This window comes from Panthera uncia, assembly GCF_023721935.1.
Source record: "Panthera uncia isolate 11264 chromosome B3 unlocalized genomic scaffold, Puncia_PCG_1.0 HiC_scaffold_1, whole genome shotgun sequence".
In the NCBI taxonomy this organism is placed as follows: Eukaryota; Metazoa; Chordata; class Mammalia; order Carnivora; family Felidae; genus Panthera; species Panthera uncia.
The window spans coordinates 122985268-123004084 of record NW_026057582.1 but is presented as its reverse complement, the minus strand read 5'-3'; the positions used below and the strand labels follow the sequence as shown (position 1 = coordinate 123004084).

General features: G+C 52.9%; 2 protein-coding genes across 2 annotated transcripts in view; one reads left to right on the top strand and one right to left on the bottom strand.

The window, feature by feature from the left end:
* The window catches only part of ENTREP2 (endosomal transmembrane epsin interactor 2), a 33882-nt gene extending 20607 nt beyond the window's left edge, over window positions 1–13275 (top strand). Inside the window, exons 4-7 of the mRNA XM_049614153.1 lie at window positions 739–814; window positions 6465–6671; window positions 8423–8497; window positions 9617–13275. Coding sequence (XP_049470110.1) covers window positions 739–814; window positions 6465–6671; window positions 8423–8497; window positions 9617–9939 — 681 coding nt within the window. The 3' untranslated portion in view covers window positions 9940–13275. The remainder of the gene's footprint in view (window positions 1–738; window positions 815–6464; window positions 6672–8422; window positions 8498–9616) is intronic.
* A 783-nt stretch (window positions 13276–14058) lies between these two features.
* The window catches only part of APBA2 (amyloid beta precursor protein binding family A member 2), a 226016-nt gene continuing 221257 nt past the window's right edge, over window positions 14059–18817 (bottom strand). Inside the window, exons 12-13 of the mRNA XM_049613976.1 lie at window positions 17794–17934; window positions 14059–15362 (exon numbers count right to left, since the gene is read on the bottom strand). Of these exons, the coding sequence (XP_049469933.1) occupies window positions 15291–15362; window positions 17794–17934 (213 nt within the window). The 3' untranslated portion in view covers window positions 14059–15290. The remainder of the gene's footprint in view (window positions 15363–17793; window positions 17935–18817) is intronic.

Below are 18817 nucleotides of genomic sequence, written 5' to 3'. Positions count from 1 at the left end.
ATGCAAGCTTCACAGCCACTCAACACGACAGGACAAGACAGTGTGCCCAGGGCCACGGGGCCTGTGCTCAACCCGGCACATGGCCTGAGTGGATCTGGACCTTGAACCCAAGCTTGGACAGGGAGGAAAGCCTTCTGAGTAACCTCTTGATTCCATCTGCAGAAGGCAGGAGGGAAATGGGGCAAGTACACGCTCTGGGGGAGTGTGAGAGCTCACCGAGGCCAAAACTGTCTACTAAATGCCCACCCTGTGCCCAAGCCATGCTGGCCCAGAGCATTACAGGTCTCTTGATTGTCCCCCTGTGGCTTTATTCTTCCTGGTGTGGAAGCAGGGAAAAGAGTTGTTGGGAGGAAGGGGTTAGAAGTGAGGCCAGGGGCTCTCCTACCTCCTGCAGTGACTCTGGAGGATCCTATGTGGCCTCTTTCAGTCCCAAAGAGTGCTCCCTAGAAGTGGAAGGTGAGTGGGCTGAGGGCGGCTGGTACCTGGCCCTGGTGCGCTCTTGGGGACTGCTTGGCACTCTGATTTCAGAAAGAGAAACAGGCTTTGGCCTTGGCAGCAACCCTCTGGCCTTGGCATCCTCACAGCCTGACTGCATAAATTTAGGGGAGAATGGCAGACATGTAAGTACATGTCACTTAGTACTTCTTTCTAGAAGATGAGCTCTGAAGTCAGCCTTGATTTCTGGAGTCTGTTGTGCTGTGCCCTTCAAACTACCTGATGACCTGTTTCTTGCTGTAGCTTACGAGTGTAGATCAGCCGGCGACTGAGCCCAGCCCCGGGGACCCAGATGCCACTGCTGGCTTCAGCACACAAGGTAATCTTACCCTTTTGATCATTTGAAATAAGTTTATACTTCTCAAAGCATGTTTCCTTCTCTCCTCCTACTTCCTTCTCTCCTCCTTCCTGCGACTGCCTTCCCACCATTTCTTACTCTTTAAGGGGATAGAATTTGCTACAGCTTGTGCTGTTTAGTACCATATTAGTTCTCCAGAGTTCCTCCCTTACTGGCAGCGGTAGTAAGTCAGTACACCTGGGGGATCTCATGCTTTCTCTGGCGGGATTTGCCCCCCTCTACTCCAGCGCCTTTCTCCTCGACTTGAGGGATATGGGTTTGAAGGAGTGCTTGACTCCGTCTGGGATGGACCCTTCCCTGAGCAAAAACTGTACCAAGCTCACATCCACTGGGCTCCTCCCTCAGGAAGGGGCCAGGCCTGGGCCCCTGGGCCTCTGGGCCCACTGGCTTTGAAGGGGGGCACTGGGGAAAGGACACTACCAGTTGTGTCCTGGAAGGCATTGAAGGAAAAATGTGGAAGGTCCGATCTCAGATGTGGGGTGGGAGCCGCAAGGCAAAGCCAGAGGTGAGGAGGTAGTTGAGGTGTCAGGAGAGCAGACAAGCCTGAGTAGCAGAGGGACACATGGATGAGGGTTGGGTGTTTCCATCTTCTTTGGGTCCCCAGGTGGGCTCATGGGGGCAGGTTTGTTCAGAGACAGAACTCAGCTAATTCATGAGAGGACTAAGGGTCTCAGAAAGGACACGCATTATAGTCCCGGGGCTGTCTGCCCTTGACCCCAACTCTTAGTTAACATCTGAGAAATATGAAGGGGCCATCTTCTGTGAGGACGCCTCTGGGTTGTAGGAAGCCTGGTCTCTGCAGTTGTGGGATTTGGAAGTGACCTTGTCCTTTACTTGGTGGCTCCAAGCAGTCATCAAAAGCTGTGTCTAAGAAGTGGTGTCCTGTGACCTTCCTAGAGACTACTTCAGGGCACAGTGTGTCTCAGTCCCCAAGTGCATTCTAGACTTTGGGCTGAGGGGGCTCCCCCTTCTCCATTCCAGCCCCATCACTCCTGAAAACACAAGTTCTGGAGGAAAGCATGGTTGGAAAGGCCGACAGCCTGGTGGCTCCTGGAGTCCAGGGCAGATAGTGATGGACAGAGGAGTCAGGAATTCATCCGGGCTAGGCCTTCCTCACTGCTCAGGCTCCAGACAGTTAACTGGGCTTGACTGAGAAGCTCGGGGCTGCTTCCAGCACCGACTCCTGGCAGAGGCGCCAGGCCTAGAAGTGGGCAGGAATATATGGAGAAGTACTGACAGAGGCTCATGGGATGGCAGACCAAGTAGGATTCACTGTAGAAAAGATGCCCACCCCTACTGGGTAATTTCTGTATGGGCTGAGGTTGAGGTCAATGTCATTTTTGGGGCTGTGCATATCCAACTGTCCCAGATCATTTATTGCTTTTGTACCTTTGTCAAAACCCAGCTGGACATAATGGCATGGGTCTATTTCTGGGCCCTCTTATCCTGTTCCATTAATCTGTGTGTCTGTCCCTCTGCCACTAGAACCCTCTCCTGATGACTGTTGCTCTGTGGTGAGCCTTAATATCAGGCAAGCCCAACCTCTGCTTTGCTTTTCTTTGTCAAGATTGTTCTAGGTACTCTAGGGTCTATGTATTTCCATGTCAATTTTAGAATCCACTTGTCTGTGTCTATAAAAACTCTAGCTGGGAATTTAATAGGAATTTCATTCAATTTGGGGGGGAGGTGGTATTTATTGTTTGAGAGAGAGACAGACGACAGAGCATAAGCAGGGGAGGGATAGAAAGAGGAGGAAACACAGAATCCAAAGCAGGCTCCAGGCTCCCAGCTGTCACCACAGAGCCCAACAGGTGGCTTGAACTCACCAATCATGAGATCATGACCTGAGCTGAAGTTGAACACTCAACAGACTGAGCCACCCAGGTGCCCCAGAATTGCATTCAACCTGTAGAGCAATTTGGGTAGAATTTCTATCCCTGCAAAGCTAAACATTCTTGTGTAGGAACATAGTACGTCTGTCTCTCTGTTTATCTGGATCTTCTTTGATTTCTTTCATCAGTATTTTATCATTTTCAGAATACAGATCCTGAGCATGTTTTGTTAAGGGCATACTTAGGAATTTCATTTTCTGTGGAGCAGCTGTAAATGGTATTCTGTTTTTACTTTTGGTTTCTGCCTGCTCATTGTTAGTACATGTGCCCAACCATGGGACAGATGTGATTCATTCTTGTGTGATTTCTCTCGCATCCTACAACCTTGTCGGACTCACAAATTTAACTCTAAAATTTTTTGAGGGGGGGTGGGAGGGAGATAAATTCTAGTATTATTTTTCACCTATTGAAATAAAATAGTAATGGAGATATGGATGCTGGCAAGGCCGCAGGCAGGTGCTTTACCCAGCCCTGACTGGCAGCTTGGAACTCAACCCTTTTGACGGAGCATCTTGATAAAGAGCCATAAAATGTTTATGCCATTAGATGTGGTGATCACACTTCTAGAACCGCCCGAGGGGAATAATGCAAAAGAAGAAGAAGAAGAAGAAGAAGAAGAAGAAGAAGAAGAAAACAAAAAAGAAAACCATAAGCATGAAGATAACTTTTGTTTTTCATAAGAATAAAAACTTACAGGGACAATGAAGTCCATTGGTAAGAGTTAAGGAAAATATGTTACGTATGCTAAATATATCATCATACATTAATTAGGAGAAATTGTGATCTATTTAGGTGAAAAACTGCAAGTTCACTGGGATTATTACTACCGTACAGTCTCACAGCACAAGCCAGTGAGAGTGTACAAGAATGAGTTACCGTCTTGGCCTATGAGCTTTCCCTAATCTTATCTTGAAGATAAGATTAGTTAACCTAATCTTATCTTTCCATTACTTATAGATATTCAGAGCTAAGTCACATTTCTCTCTCTGTGACTCTGTTTTCCTGATGAACTCAGCCATTGGATTATCACAGACTTTAAGAAAATTGGGACTGAGGCACCTGGGTGGCTCAGTCAATTGACTGAGTGTCTAACTTTTGATATCGGCTCAGGTCATGATCTCACAGTCATGAGATCGAACCCCGTGTCAGACTCCACGCCGACTAAGGAGCCTGCTTGGGATTCTCTTTCTCCCTCTGCCCCTTTCTCTCTAAACAAACAAGCAAACAAACAAACAAACAAACATTATTAAAAAAAAATTGGGACCAAGGGTATATTATTATGTCCAGTCTCATCAAATGGTATATATTAAATACATACAGGTTTTTGTATGTCAATTATACCTCAATAAAGCTGTAAAAAAGCAAGAAAGCTGAGTTCAAGGAGGAGCAGCAGGAAATAAATATTCTTCAAAAATAGTTTTAATATACTTCTGCGTAATGTTGATAGAATTAATAATTATGCTTTCTGGTTTGAAGTGTTCTAATGATACAGGGAAGTATTTCTTCTCTACATTTATACATTCACCTTTGAGTGTTTGCCCAATCAATTCCTTAGAATAAATTCCTAAAAGTGAAATTGCTGAGGCCAAGAAAATGTGTATTTTAGGTTTTGATGTGTTGGCCACATTGCATTCTGGGAAGGTTTTCTTGCTGGTTTGCACACCCACCAGCAGTGTTTATGACACCCCAAACATCGTCATTCCTGGTGATCTTTGTCATTCTTGCAGGTGACTGTAGTACACACACAAGATTGAGTGTGAACGGCTTTTTACACATTTAGTACCTATGTGTAGGTCAGTTTAGGGTCCACTTTTTGCAGTGTTTTGTGGGGTTATTTCTTTCTTTCTTTTTTGGTAGATTTATAAGAAAACTATTACTTAAATAGAGACATTTTCTCACTTTTCCTATTCACTGTAGGGATGCTTCCCTGTTAATGATGCCTGTTGCTATACACAGTTTTAGAATTTTTCTTGCCAGATTTATCAAACTTTTCCATTCTGGTTCCGTCATGGTGACAATGTCTTTCTCCACCCTAAGTGTAGACTTATTCTCCTATTTTCTACTACTATTCTTCTAGTATTTTAAAAAAGAAGAGGATTAATCATTCTGAAGAATGTTTATTTAAAGTTTATTTTGAGAGAGAGAGCATGTGCAGGGGAAGGGCAGAGAGAGGGAGAGCAAGAGAGAATCTCAAGCAGGCCTCACACCATCAGTGCAGAGCCCAATGCAGGGATTGAACCCATGAACCGTGAGATCAACACCTGAGCGGAAATCAAGAGTCCGACTCTTAACTGACTGAGCCACCCAGGCACCCCTGAAGATTTTTTTTTTTTTTTTGCATATGATTTGTGAGGTTCGGTTCATCTTTCTGTTTTCCAGAAACAGCATCTATTGAGAGGGCAAGGGTAGACAGTGCAGGGCTGGGGAAGCAAGAGCACTCTAGAAGTGGGCTGCTTCCAACCGGCTCCACCACTTGGCGGCCTCACAACCCTCTTCCCCTGAGGTCGCTTAACCGTGTTTCGGAGTGGTTAGCTGGTGGGCCATGAGGATTACGTGGTAAGTCACCTGTAAACCTCGTGGCAGTGGGGAAGCTCCCAGAAACAGAGCGCACTGGAAACAGAGAGGCCTCCCACAGGACCCACAGAAAGGGATGGATGGGACAGACCCCAAAGCTTCCCACCCTGGAGTTGTTCAGGCTCATGTGAGTCTTACAAAGCATCCCCCAGGTGAGCTGCTCACCTCAAAAATCTACCTCTGTGGAGTGATTTGCCTCACAGCAAGCAGCTGCGACGTTGCCTGGTGATGGGATCAAAGAGCAGAGGGAGCAATGCTTCTCAAGCTTTAAAAAATGTGCACACAGGTCCCCTGAGATTTTAAGACAGATTTTGATCCAGTACCCCCGGGTAAGGAAGGCCCTTAGAGTAGTGAGGGGCTAGAGCCCGATCTGACCAGCATCACAGGGATATAACAGTGGGTCGCACACTTAAGGGGCATCAGAATCCCCTAGGGGCTTGTTTGAACCCCCATGGCTGGGCCCACCCCCGAGTTTCTCATTCATTGGGTCAGAATTCTGCCATATCCCCAGGCAATGCTGATGCTGCTGGCCTGGCCCACACTTTGAGAACCAGGTGGGCATCACTGGGCTGGTTCCCGCACCTGCCTGACCAGTGCACGGCTTGCACTCGAGGCCCCAGGCTGTACCCTTCTGTGTGGGGCAGGCAGGTTCTCAGGCCCATGAGGACCTGGCTAGGATGCCCTGATGTCCCTCTAAGCCCTGCCCTTCTCTACGTGGACCCTGTTCATCAAGCACCCTCTGACCTCCACCTTCCTGTACTTCAGATCCCCTGAGGGATACCCTGGATAGGAGATGGGGCTGGTTTCCAACTTTTAGTCTCTTGTGGAATGTGAAGGGTGTACATGCCCCCACCCTATACCCCTCCTGGGAATGATTCTTGAGAGATCATCTGGTGTCCCCCAAAACCTTTTTAACACCACAGAGCATCTGTAGACCTGTTCGGTGTTCACACGCCCCCAGGATTACAGGTTTGTCTAGATTTGGCATTGAAGGGCAGACTGCTCAGGCCCCCTATGGGGGAGCTCCAGAAGGCTGAGATTTTCACTCTCAGCTCCATCAGGGGTGTGAGCAGGCACTGTGCTTGTCTCGGGTGGCTCTGTGGTGGCCCATTGCCAGTTCTAACACTGGGTCCCTTGCCTTGCAGAGCCCGCAGATAGCTCGAGCCTCCTGGCATCCGAGGGTGCCACCGCACCAGGCCTAAGCCCTGAAGGCCCTGTGGGTGCCTCACAGCCCCTGCCACCTGACCTCGAGTCCCCTGAGGGCCCTGACCAGGGCACGCAGGCACTGCCAGGTCCTGGGCGTGTGGCCCGCTCCACCAGCGACCCCACTTCGTGTGCATCCAGTGTGGCAGGTATGACTGGCCCAGCCCCCTTGTGCCCCCAGCGTGTGCCCTACTCTGCCCTGGACACTGCAGGCCTCAGTGAGCTGAGAGTCAAGGCCAGGCCTTGGGACCTCAGCTTAGGGGCCACTTTGGGAATGTGGTCTTAATGCCCTAGGGCTCTAGGGAGGGAGAGACAGTCAGGGGCCCCTGTTGTGTACCCACCAGGCTTTCCACTTTCTGGCTGGGGAGTAAGGAGAGAAAGGATGGAAGCCTCGGGGTGATGAGAGCCCACTCGGGGTCAGCCAGCCCCTGATATTAGCCTGCTGGTTGTACCCCAGCTCTGGGGCCCAGGTGGGCACTCAGGTCAGGCAGATGACCACAGGCTGTACCCATCCATCAGCCAGGACTACCCGGGGCTCCACCCTTTTGCAAGTGCCAGTGCCTGCTGAGTGGTCTGGTGGGACCCAGGACCACATAAGGTATGTCTATGTCTCAGTGATGGCTCTAGGTGGGTGGGGTGCCCTCTAGCTGGAGCTGCCCCCAGCAGAAGGGGTGTGTCTCCAGTAGCATTTCCTGGGCACCCTTGGCAGCACTCCATGTGTGTGGCTTGGAGCTGGGGTCAGAATCACCCACATGACTCTTGAGTTGGGCGGTGCCTTCCCTGGGCTGCAGGACATGGCATCAGAGTTCCTGGATTTGCACTTCACACCAGCTCCCCAGGTGGTCTTGTGTATCCTGAGGTTGGAGAACCCACGCTTCCTCCCATGATGCTAGGTTTTGAGGGGGGAGGACAGACGTGTCTTTGCCAGTAGAGACTAGTGGGTATCATGGCTGCAGGGCCATTGGACTACACACTTCGTCCAGTGAAACTGTAAGAACCCTGAAGAGGCCCCCTGGCTGCCTGGACTCAGTGGTGTTGGGCCAGCTGACCTCCAAATAGACAAGACCCATGCCCCAGGAAAAGTGTATCCCTGGAAGGAACTAGGAACCCACGGAGGTCATTGCCTACCAGGGCCCTGCTGGTGGAGACGTCAGAGTTTGCACCTGGAAGCTCTTTGGCCTGCAGTCCTCTATCTTGCTACCTCCCCTCCCACATTCAGTTACCAGCTCACTAGACAAGATCCCATAAGACTCTTCTCCTGAAGCACCCCCCCCCCACACACACACACACACTTCCTTCCCCTGTGCTGGGCTCCTCTGAACCCAGGCTCAGCCTTCTCTCCTCCCTGCTAGGGCTATTACACGTGCGTGTTTAGGGGAGTGTCTACTCTGTGGCCCCCTGATGGCTTCCTTTGGCCTATCCTCCCCTCAGGGAAATTTGGACTCCACAAACCATTACATTTTAGGGGTGAGGATGGAGAGAAGACGAGTCACAGTGCCTTCTCTGCGTCCCCACACCACCCTGTCGGCACAGCCTCTTTGCAGCTCCACAGGACAGTTACTGTTCTACGTGTCAAAAGCATGTGCCTCCCCGGGGTCTCTGGGGACCTTCAGACATGGGATGGGGCGGAGGGGAGGCATTCTGATGAAATACACTGGGTTTGCTTGTGGCATTGGCTGCTGTGCTGTGCCCAGCCGGGGGACACTGCCTGCCCTGTGGCAGATGCCAGCTGTGGGGCTGCTCCTGTGTGATCCATGCACGGGTTTGTGTAAGTTCACGAGTTTTCCTCTGCTTATCCAGCATCTAAAATCTATCTCTTACCTGAGGGAGGGTGATTATAGTGTTACCGGGAATGCCTTTTTCCGTTTCATGTGTTACCGGAGTTCTCTCTCTGATTAAGGCAACACCTCTTCGCATCCGCCCTCCTGCAGCCAGGACCTTGAAGCAGGACTGGCCAGGGCTGCTCTGGGGACCGGTGAGATACTCTTCTAAAACGCTTTGACACCTGCTGCGAGATGGGGGGCTGGGGAGTGACTGGTGGGCTTTGTCTGAGCCCAGCCCTCCCGATGTCACCCGTGAGCACGGGCTCTGCAGCCCTGTGGGCTTTGAAAGGACGGCCTTCCCTTCCCTTCTCTCTGAAGAGGACATGTTAGAGCCTATAACTGACTTAACATGCATGCGGCCATTTGTTTCACTGTATTTATGAGATGCTATTTTGGAGGGGAGATTGGCCTCATGTGTGAGGGGGTTTTTTTTGTTTTTGTTTTTGTTTGGGTTTTTTTTTACAGTTTCTCATGCTTAATTATCAGGCTTGCTCCATTGCTATCAAAAATAGGTCAGACCACCCAGAATGTGTTTCCTCTGTGTGACCAGACACATGCTGTGGGCAAGTCAGGCCTTAATCTGGTCCTTGGTGAGTTGGTCACAGGAGACTGGCCAGGGCTGGCTTTCTCTGGAGGCACCATCAGACCAGTGCCTGCTCCTTGGGTTATCCAGAGCAGCCATGGGCCCTGTTGGAGCTACTTCCAGGTCCCCTGGCCTTGGGCCTGTGGGTACTAGGAGCAGGGCCCTGATGCATCTGAAGTGGCTCCTGTCCACCCTTGACCTTGTCGGGGGTGCTCTCATTGCCCCTCTGGCACCCCCAGCTATGATCTTGAGGCAGACCTGTCTCTAATGCCATTGGACCCACAGGGGCAAAGGTCATTGAGGGAGGGAAGGCTGAAAAGGGTCAGTGCCCTGTGAGCTCAGGAATTCTGGCAGAGAGACAAAAGGAAGGGGGAATCCCTACCCTGCACCTGCCCTTCTCTCCCCGCCCACTTCCCATTTTGCTGTCCCATCCCCAGTCCTTCAGCTCCAGGGGGGCTGTGGGCCCTCTAGGTTAACAGCAGCTCAACTCAGGGCTGAGAGGGGCCAGGCCACACCAGGGATGAAGGGACACAGGACACTCCTAGGGCGCCAGCCCAGGACCATGGAAATCCCAGGAAAAAGTTTGTCTCAAGCAGCCTTGTGTTTGCTTTGTAAAGAATTCATTTAACAGCTGCCTTCTGTTTTGTTTTGGTTGTTTTCAGATTTTATCTTTTCCCTTGATTTTTAGTTTCCCTATCTCACTCCGCCACTGCCTCCTGTGCTTGTCGGCACCGGCTCTCGCCACCTGGGCAGCTAGATCCCTGGAAAACGGACCACCGGTTAAAGCCAGAGGCCTTACAGACGGTCTTCAAAGAGCAGCCACACTCATTAATGGACGGCAAGGCCCATGCAGACACCAGGGTTTTGGTGGCTAAATTTTTGGAACACTCGAACTGTGCCCTCCCTCCCGAGGTACGGCACGTGGTGGGCACCTTTCGCCCGGCTGTCACGTCCGATGAGCACCACGTGGACGAGGCCATCTTCAGTGCCAATGTTCTGGACCAGGTGTGAACCAGTCACAGGTCTTGACATGGACACGGACAGGCCTGGGCCAGAGTGTCCTTGCTGGAGGCCACTGTGCGTGCAAGGAGGGGCTGAAGCCCAGGAGTATCTCTGGGTGGCTCAGACGGGGAACTGCTGTCCCTCTCTTGCGGAGGATCCAGTCCATTGTTTTCTTGGGGATGACACCTCCTACCTATTCCGGTGATGCAGAAAAATGACTCTCGTGGCCATTGTGAACTCTTTGGGTTTTTATCAGGCATGTAGCACCTGGAACTGGAGACACTAAGCATCTTCAAAATCATGGCCATCAAAAAGCAAAATTCTCCCTCACTTCTGATTTAGTTGAGTTAGTTTAGTGGATAGAGGAGGACAAGTAATGAGACCATTTTCTTCTATGGTTTGTATCACTCACTAGTCAACCCTTTATCATGTTCTGACTGGAAAGAAAATGGGTAATTCTAGCACGGATGGCAGCCCAGGCCCAGCTCTCTGCCCGCAGGAAGCAGGGCTGTTGTGGGAACAAATCATTATAGGGGGCCTCACGGTGGCCCAGGCCACCTCCAGGCAGCAAGCCGGTACGACAGGAAGCTTTCCTGGACACGTTCCCCCCACCCCCCACCACCTCTGCCCCACCATCACCTAGTCTCCTGGGCCTCCCCTCTCTACCCTCCCTCCATGGGGTGCCCTCCCCACTTTCTCTCTGGCTCTCTGTCCATGGTCTCCTATTCTGTAGATACTTTTGGGGACCCCCTTTGGGGGTTTTCCCTGTGTCTGCCCTCCCCAGGATGGCCTGGATGGGTGAAGGTCTGGGGAAAGAGGCCTGTGTCCCAGGATCTGTGCACCTCTTGAGAAAGCAAGTCTCTGATGACCCAGAGCAGTCCCTTCCCAGCCAGGCAGTGGCCACATCTGCATTGGAGCTTGCAGGTTGTAAGTCATGTCTTTCTATAAAACACACACTGAGCTGGGGACATGGGGTAGGCAGGCCCAGCCTCTCTGCAATGGCAGCTTGGGCATCTCTGACTTTCTTGGTCCCCCTGCCCCTCATGTTCTGGCAACATTACCAGCTGCCACTTCCCAACAATGGCCCTGGAGCAGCACTGTCTTCAAGAACTTTCTGCGGCAGTGGGAATGCCTGTATCTGTGCCATCTACAACAGTGGCCACTAGCACCTGAGCTGTGGCCTGCATTGAACAAGGCAGCCCAGAGCTGACATGTCTGAACCAAGAGCCCAAGGGCCTGGCATGTGGAGCGCGGGGGGAGGACCCGACAACTGCCCACTGCTGCTTGGTGTTCAGCAGTCTGGGGTCTGCATGCTGTCCTCTGCCTTGCACCCCACTGTAGCCAATGTGCGGAAGGCACGTCCTTGTGATTGGAAGCTGGGGAGGGAGAGGCAGGGAGGGTCTGCAGCCCAGACGCCTGGAGCCCCCAGGAACTGAGGTGCAGGAAGCCTGCAGGGACAGTCAGCTTCGAACACTCTGCTTCAGTGATGGTCTTGGCCATTGCCTCCCTCACCTCTGGGTGAGGCAAGAGAGCTGAAAAAATACCCATCAAGGCCTTTTGATGCCAACCGGAATGTTTCCATCGGAAAACCCCAGAGATGAATTATGAGCACTTTATCCAGACTATAAAATGGGAAATCCCTTCTCTAATTTTTCTCAGCTGAGGGCTCTTGAAGTCCCTCAAAGCAAATCCCTTCACAGGTACAGTTAATTGATGGTTTTTCCAAAGTCTCCCCTGAGCCTGCCAGCAAAGCGTCCATGGCTGTCGCCCTGGCCTCTGAATTCAGGGCATTTTCAGTGTCTCTGGGGTGGGGAGCCAGAGCCTAGCAAGCTGCAGGGGTTTCCACCTGCATGTGGGGGGCCCACACTTGAGCCTGGGGGCCTGCACACAGCAATGTCCCTGGGCCGAGCCCTAAGCCTGCAGTCTGAGGCCAGCCCCTTTCCTTCCTGCTCCCACCTCTGGGCTGGAGCTGGGGCATCAGTATTATGCAGCCATCGTGAGCGTGAGCGGCCACTGGGAGCCTGCCCTGCTGTTCTGTGGCTTTTGCTTCTCCTCCCTGCGGCGGGACACTGTTTTCTCCGCCATCTGGGTCTCTTGCTGCAGCCTCTGTCTCCATGTGGGTACAAGTGGGCACTCTGGCCCGAAGTCCAGAGGCCTGGACATTCTCAAGGGCTCTGCCCTTCTCTCATCCTTTCACGCTCAGTTTTGCATTTGCTCTCATAGTAACTCTATCTTGCAATTGAGGAAACTGTACCCAATTTTATACCACTCAGCTAGAACCTTCTGCCCATTCGTTCAGGGCCCCAGCTGGCCCACATGGGCTCTGGCGGGGCCCTGGGTCTTGGCTTCCAGCAAAGTTCCTGGGAAGAGAGGAATACCAATTAGAGCCACCAGGAATGAGCCAGGGACCCGACTTGCCAGTTCCAGTACCCAAGACCCTGCTCTGCTCAGCGGCATGTGGAAGCCAAGAGCCCCAGCAGCAAGCGCCCCAAGCCCAGACCATGTGGGTGCATGGCCAGGGGGAAAGCTGTTTTCCTTCCCTCGCTGGTGCACCCTCTCCTACCCCTCTTGTTAAAGCATCAGCAGGCCAGGGAAGAACTTGGGCTGTGCCAGAAAGCTAAGGCATGGGACCCCCACCTGCAAAGGCCTGGGTCCTGGGCACTCTCCCTGCCTTTTCCCCACCACCCAAAGGAGGTCAGCTTGGTGTGGGGCCACAGCCTGTCCAGACACTGCCATTTGCCTGGGGGCCAAAAGAACACTGAGGTGGGGGAAGCTCTGGACCCCATCTCTGTGGCAAACAAGTGGGGACTCATCCTTCACAAGGACTTAGTCTCCTTCAGCTGGTGACAATGCAAATTAAATGCTTGTAACAAACCGTGTAACAGAAAGCTTATTTCAGATGGATGTGTTTCCCCTCCCCCCCTCAGCTGTATTGATTCACAGATGCTGCTATTAGGCAGAATTTATAGGAAATTGTTTTCAAGCCACAGGAGACCTGTTTGTACAACTTGAAGGTTGTATTTATTTAATGTACCTCAAGGTGTTTTCATAATGATCAGTGTTTTAATAAAAACTATTTCTGGCCTCTGTGTCTCTGGATCTAATTGGGACAGAGGCAGAGAGCCCATGTGTGCCTCTGAAGCCAGGATCTTGAGGAGGCAGCAGGGAGCGTGAGGCATCCGTGGCCGCCTGTGTCTCCCAATATCCTTCCAGAGAAGGGCAGGGGTGAGGGGGCAGAGGGCAGGTGACTACACACATATAGGTACCACCAGTGCTGGCCCAGAGCTGCCCCTCCATCTGTGCATGTGACATCCGAGGGTTCCAGGAGGAATGCATGCCACTGGCTCAGAGATCTCTTTCAATCTGAACTTTTAATGTGTATCAAAACCTTCTGCCCATTCGTGTGCCCCACCCCCCGTGTCATCTGCCCACAGATTTCCTCCCCAGAGTCTGTTCCCCTGCCTTGTCTTGGACAACACAACCACATACCCCTGGCTCTCCTGAGCTGAGGCCCTTTCCCTCCAGCTCCAAGGGCATGGGCCATTTCTGGCTAGATGTGAAGAGCCTCATCAGTAGCTCACAGCATGGAGAGCAGATCGCTTGTCAGCAGAGGTGGGTCCTACAAGGCCAGGTTCCCTAGATCAACAGGGGAACACCCATCACCAGGCCTTCTAACCAAAGCCTATGTTGACCCCTGCCTCCCCATGCCAGGGGACAGGCCACAAAAGACCCTAGAGGTAAGCAGACACCACTGGGATGGGTGGTCCATACACACATGTACTCACAACTCCCCTCTTCTGGAGATCACTGAAATTTAAACCAAGAGAAGCACAAGGCTTCTCTCCCTTATTAAACTAGCAGCCCGTGTCCTCCCTGGGATGGGGTGGGCCAGCAGACCTGGTGACCTGTCTCCGTCACTGACCCTGTAGCCACTGCACGGCCAGCCCGGCCTGACATCTGGTGCCTGGAGCACCTACCTCTCCAACCTCACTGGAAAGGGCCCCCGGAGGCCCTGGCCTGGAAGGGGATGCTGTCAGCACATGGCACCATTGTAGAGCCGTGCTGTGAGGTGTTGAGGTTGAGGGAAGCTGGGCATCCATTTCTCAGTTGACAAACCAGCCACGCACACAGCTTTTTTATTATGACTTCAGTTTATTAGTGATATTAGCGAGTCTTCCTAAGGTCGGCTGCATGCAACACACAGGTCACTCCTTGAATACAGTAATCCTAAAGCTTTAGTTACTGCATGGTAAGGCTTCTTAAGTCACAGTGTATTCTTCAAGGCCTGGGCCAAAAAAAGAGACTTCCAGACAAAATGACGTCGGTTAACATTGACCTCGAAGGAACTGAACTAGACTACGTTTCACCGTATTTACACACGCTGTAATACTTCTCGCGGTGACGCCTGGCTCGCCCAGTGATCTGCACTCACCGCTGGCTGCCCCTGGAAGGGCCGAGATTCCCAGGGTGGTTTTGGTTTTGGGGGGTGGGGGAGGGAGCTCGTGTGTGAATGCGTGTGTGTAGACAGAGATTTTTAAATAGAGGGCAGAAGCTGTGCCCCCCGTCCCTGGGAGAAGGAGGCCAGTGTGTCCCGGCAGGTGGGGTCTGAGGGGGAAGGGGTGGCCTCGAGGAGAGGACAGGAGCGGCAGGCGTGGCGACAGGTCATCTGAAAACCCTGAAGTCTGAAGAATGGCTTGTCAAAGTAAAAGTCAAAACCGTGAGATTATCTAAATAAATATGGAGTTTCTGTGTTGTAGCCATCATCTTTTATTTAACTCAGGAACGTCTCCCTCCTCTTTAAATACAATCACATGTTCCCAGACGTCACTTACAAGTCACACCCCGAGAGCCGGCCGCAGCGGCAGAATCGGCCCATTCGGGGCTGTTCGGGACTGTCAGGGTGCCCTCCCCCGAGGCACCCCGGGCCCCCAGATGGGGGGGGGGGCAGAAGGGACGGCCACTGGCCCCCCAGAGCTTGCTGTCCTCGCGGGGCCCCTCCAGGGCCGTGTCCGCAAGCGCCCACGTCTGCTCTCCACGGCTTCAGGGAGGAAAGACACACTCCACACCACACAGAGCTACAGACAAACACCCTTGTCCGTCGCAGTGAGGAAACGGGGCAGAATGCGGCAAAACACTTGACTGTTCTACACAGATTGGTTCCTGTGACTCTCCTTGGATGAAAAGATACCCCTTTTTGTCCAAAAAAAAAAAAAAAAAAAAAAAAGAAGTGGGTCGTGAGGGCACACCCTTCAGAGAAGCCAGTGTCCTTGGGTGGGCTGTGGGGTCAGGGGTCAAGTCCTGGGTCCAGCCTTCCAGCTCCTCTGAACCCAGGTGGGCTGGGCGGTGCAGGCTGGGTGGGCCTAGATGTACAACGGGGTCTCCTGGCCCGTGAGGAGCCTGAACATAGCCGCAGGCATGGTCTTCATGTGGATCTGTCAATGAGAGACAGGGGCTGAACAGACTCTCGCTGCTCCCAGCTCTCCCCTCCCCTTGAAGGCCTCTCTCCTCCCCCTGATGCAATCAAGTGAGAACAAACACTCCAGCAACTGGCTGGCTGCAGAAACCCCCCCGAGGGTTTTCTGTGCAAAGTACCAGCTTTCAGAGTACAGGAGAAATGACCTCGTCAATGGAGGTTTAGAAAGCATTTCCTGACACTGTATGCTCTTACTGGACCTCCCCATCCGGGTCTTCAGAGGGTTTCACACAAGCTCAAGTGCTAGTTTTTTCTGCAGCTCAAGCTGACAGCAGAAGGGCAAAAAAATCAGATTTTTAATTGTGACTATGATTTGCCCACTCAGCTGGAGGCAGGCTGGGGGGTTCCCAGGCCTCTGAAGCCCTTCCCACGCAGCCAGGGAAAAGTGAGGGTTCTGGGGTCTGAGAATATATGGAGGAGGGCCAGGGACCTCGGGCCCCTCCATCCTTTGGGGTTCAGTTAGCAAATGAGCCTTTGGGGGCCTGGCCTCCCTCCCTGGATCCAAGGGGGCCCGGGGGGCACAAGCAAGGCACAAGATGGCCCCCCAGGGAGACTGCCCTTGTGGGGCACATCCCCCCAAATCCTGTGAGGGCACTGGGAAGAAGAATGAGACCAGTGGATGCACAGAAAAGGTGGTTTCTGCTCCAGCAGGGCCAGCCCAGGGCTGTGCCAGGCTCAGGCCTTGGGGCTCTGGGAGGTGTGGCTGGCACGGGTGCCACTAGCTTCACCCTCCTGGGTGCCCAGCAAGAGGTGACCTATGGCAGGGGGGGACGGTGCATGGTGTGGCCTTCCCAGGGGCCGCCCTTCCTCAAGCAACCAGGTCTCAGGCCCTTGGGTGACCAACCCAGAGAAGCCAGTTGTGCAGATGGCTTTTACAGTGTCACCTGCCCCCTGCCTGTCCCTGCCCCTAGGATATGTTTGATCAATTTAGATTTTAGTGCACCCAGCACCCCCAGCATGGCTTTTTCCACAAGAATATTCTGTGTAATTCCTCAATCTGAAACCCACCCCAAACCTCAAGTCTTGTTATCGAGGAACTAATTTTCCAAATGTGTTCAGGGATGGTGGAAAACACAGGCAGATACTTCAGTCTCCTAGCCACACCCTTGGCCACTTTTGTGCCTCTTTGAATATCAATTCATCTCAGGTCTGAAGAGCTGAAAACATTTCTCCTTCACTCCACTGGCTTCTTCATAGGTGTTGAGGCTGATCGCCCCAGTGGGGTGGCCATTTCAAACATCAGATTTTCCTTCCTTGGAAGCCCTTTGTAAAAAAGGACACTAATGGTGCCAACCTGGCCCCCTCTCCCTTTTGAGAGCCAGCCATCAGCCACCATCAATCTATGGGAAAATAGGATTCCTTCCCCAGCCTGGTAGTTTCACAAAAAACAGAGTAGACCCCAGAAATTGTGGTCAGAAACCCCCTCAGAAACAGCATCCACCCAGGGACCAAGCTTCACCCCCAGTGGCTACCAAAATGGAAGCCACACTCTTCCCCACATGGCCACAGAGCCTGAGTGTGCTCTGCCCAGCTCAGCCCTGGGGGGGACCCCCAACAGCCCTCAGAATTAAATGCAAACTCCCACCCAGCACGGGCCCCTTTGCAACAGACCCCTCTTCCGACCCACTAGACACACTCGTGCTGGGTGAGACCTCCTTCTGTTTCACATACTCCGAGCACCTCACTTCTCACCCCAAATTACCCTGTTCACCTGTGAACTCCTTGAGGAAAACTGTGCCCCTCTCCTCCTACCCTTGTCCACCTCAGGCTGGCATTGCTCCGATGCCAGAAAGAAGTAGAAGAGGAGGAAGGTTAAAGCCAGAGAAGCAGGAAAGGGTGCATCAGCCACAGCTGGCCTGCTCTGTGGATGGGAAGACGGCAGGAAGCAGGCGGAGCAGTGACCCCACTTCCGGGGTGGCCAGAGCCTCGTGCCCTGGAAGGGCAGGGGTCCTGCAGAAGGAAGAGCTCCCAGACTGAGCATGCACATCCAGTTCTAGAAAAGGCATCAGCCACCTTTGCCCTCCTGTCGGCTGCACAAACAGAGCCAGAGTGAACAGCCAAATGCAGCTGTTCAGCCTCGTCACAGGTACTCCCTGGGTGAGAGGCCCAGCCCAGCAGCTCAGTGGGTGCCCAGGGCTCCCTAGAGAGGGGGTGGGTCACACAGGTCAAGGTGGAAGCACATGACTAGCACAGACACACTCCAAGATTCCAGCAAGGATGGCTCTCCTGAGAAGGCAGGTATTCCTGGGCGGGGGCGGGGGGGAACCAGTGGCTTTCCTGAGCACCTCACATACCCCACTCAGGACACAGCTGTCAGTCATGGAAATGTAGGGCCCAGATGGCCTTGGACTCAGGTTCTAACTCCAGCAAAGTGACAGGCATGGCCTTACCTCTCCAACTGAGTTAGAAAGAGCCTGGACTATCTTCTCATGGGCTGTGGCCACCACACTCTGCCCGTTGATCTCAATGATGCGGTGGCCGACTCGGACGCCTCCTCGCTCTGCGATGCCCCCTCTCATGAGGCTGCAGATCTAAGCAGACACGCATCAGGTCAGCATGCAAGTCCTCACCATGCCCACAAGGAGCTCACTGCTGTCCCCAAACACGGAAGCAGGGAAATTAATCATGCAGAAAGAGAAACCCACAGGACAACTGCTTATGTATGCAATCTGCTGACTCACCAACGGGCACATTTATGATTTGGAATAGGCTAAAAACAATAAAGTCAACAGCTTGGCCTGTGGGAGACCCTTGCAGGCCCTCAGATTCCCTACAGTGGCCCTGCCCCCTCAGCCATCCCAGAGCCTCTGTTCCTGGGTCAGGGGAGTGTGGAGTACTGGTAGTGTGTGCAGTTGAAGCACATCCTACAAGATTCTCCACCAGCCACACTCTGCTCCTCTTTGAACTGAAGAAATCACTGTTCCCACCTCAAGAGGAGGGGATGCATTCACGAGCCAACAAACAGAAAGAGCTGGGGGAAATGATGAGGGCCCTAAGTTTTGTGAAATGCACCCACTTGTGGATTCACTAAAGACAGTGGCATCAGAAAGGTGGACGCCCGCCCAGACAACGCAGAGAGGGCAGCAGGTCCCAGATGGGAGCTGCTGGCTCAGGGAGAGGAGGGGGGCCAGTTGCACTCTGATGGCTCCACAGGAGCAGTGCCCAAGTCCTGGAGATGCGGAGGCAGGCGGGGGCAGAGAGGACACCAGGTGCCTCCCCACCGCACTTTCCAAGGACCCAGTGCAAGGGCAGAAGCAGGTCCAACAGCAGGGACCCTGGAGCTGAGGCATCCTGAGAACCCGCTGGCCACCGGAGGTCTCTCCTGCCTGCCCCACCCTGGCACCTGACCACAGGCACTGCGGCTGGCACTGCCTAGACCCCGGCTGCCCCTTCCTCAGCATTATCTCAGAAGCC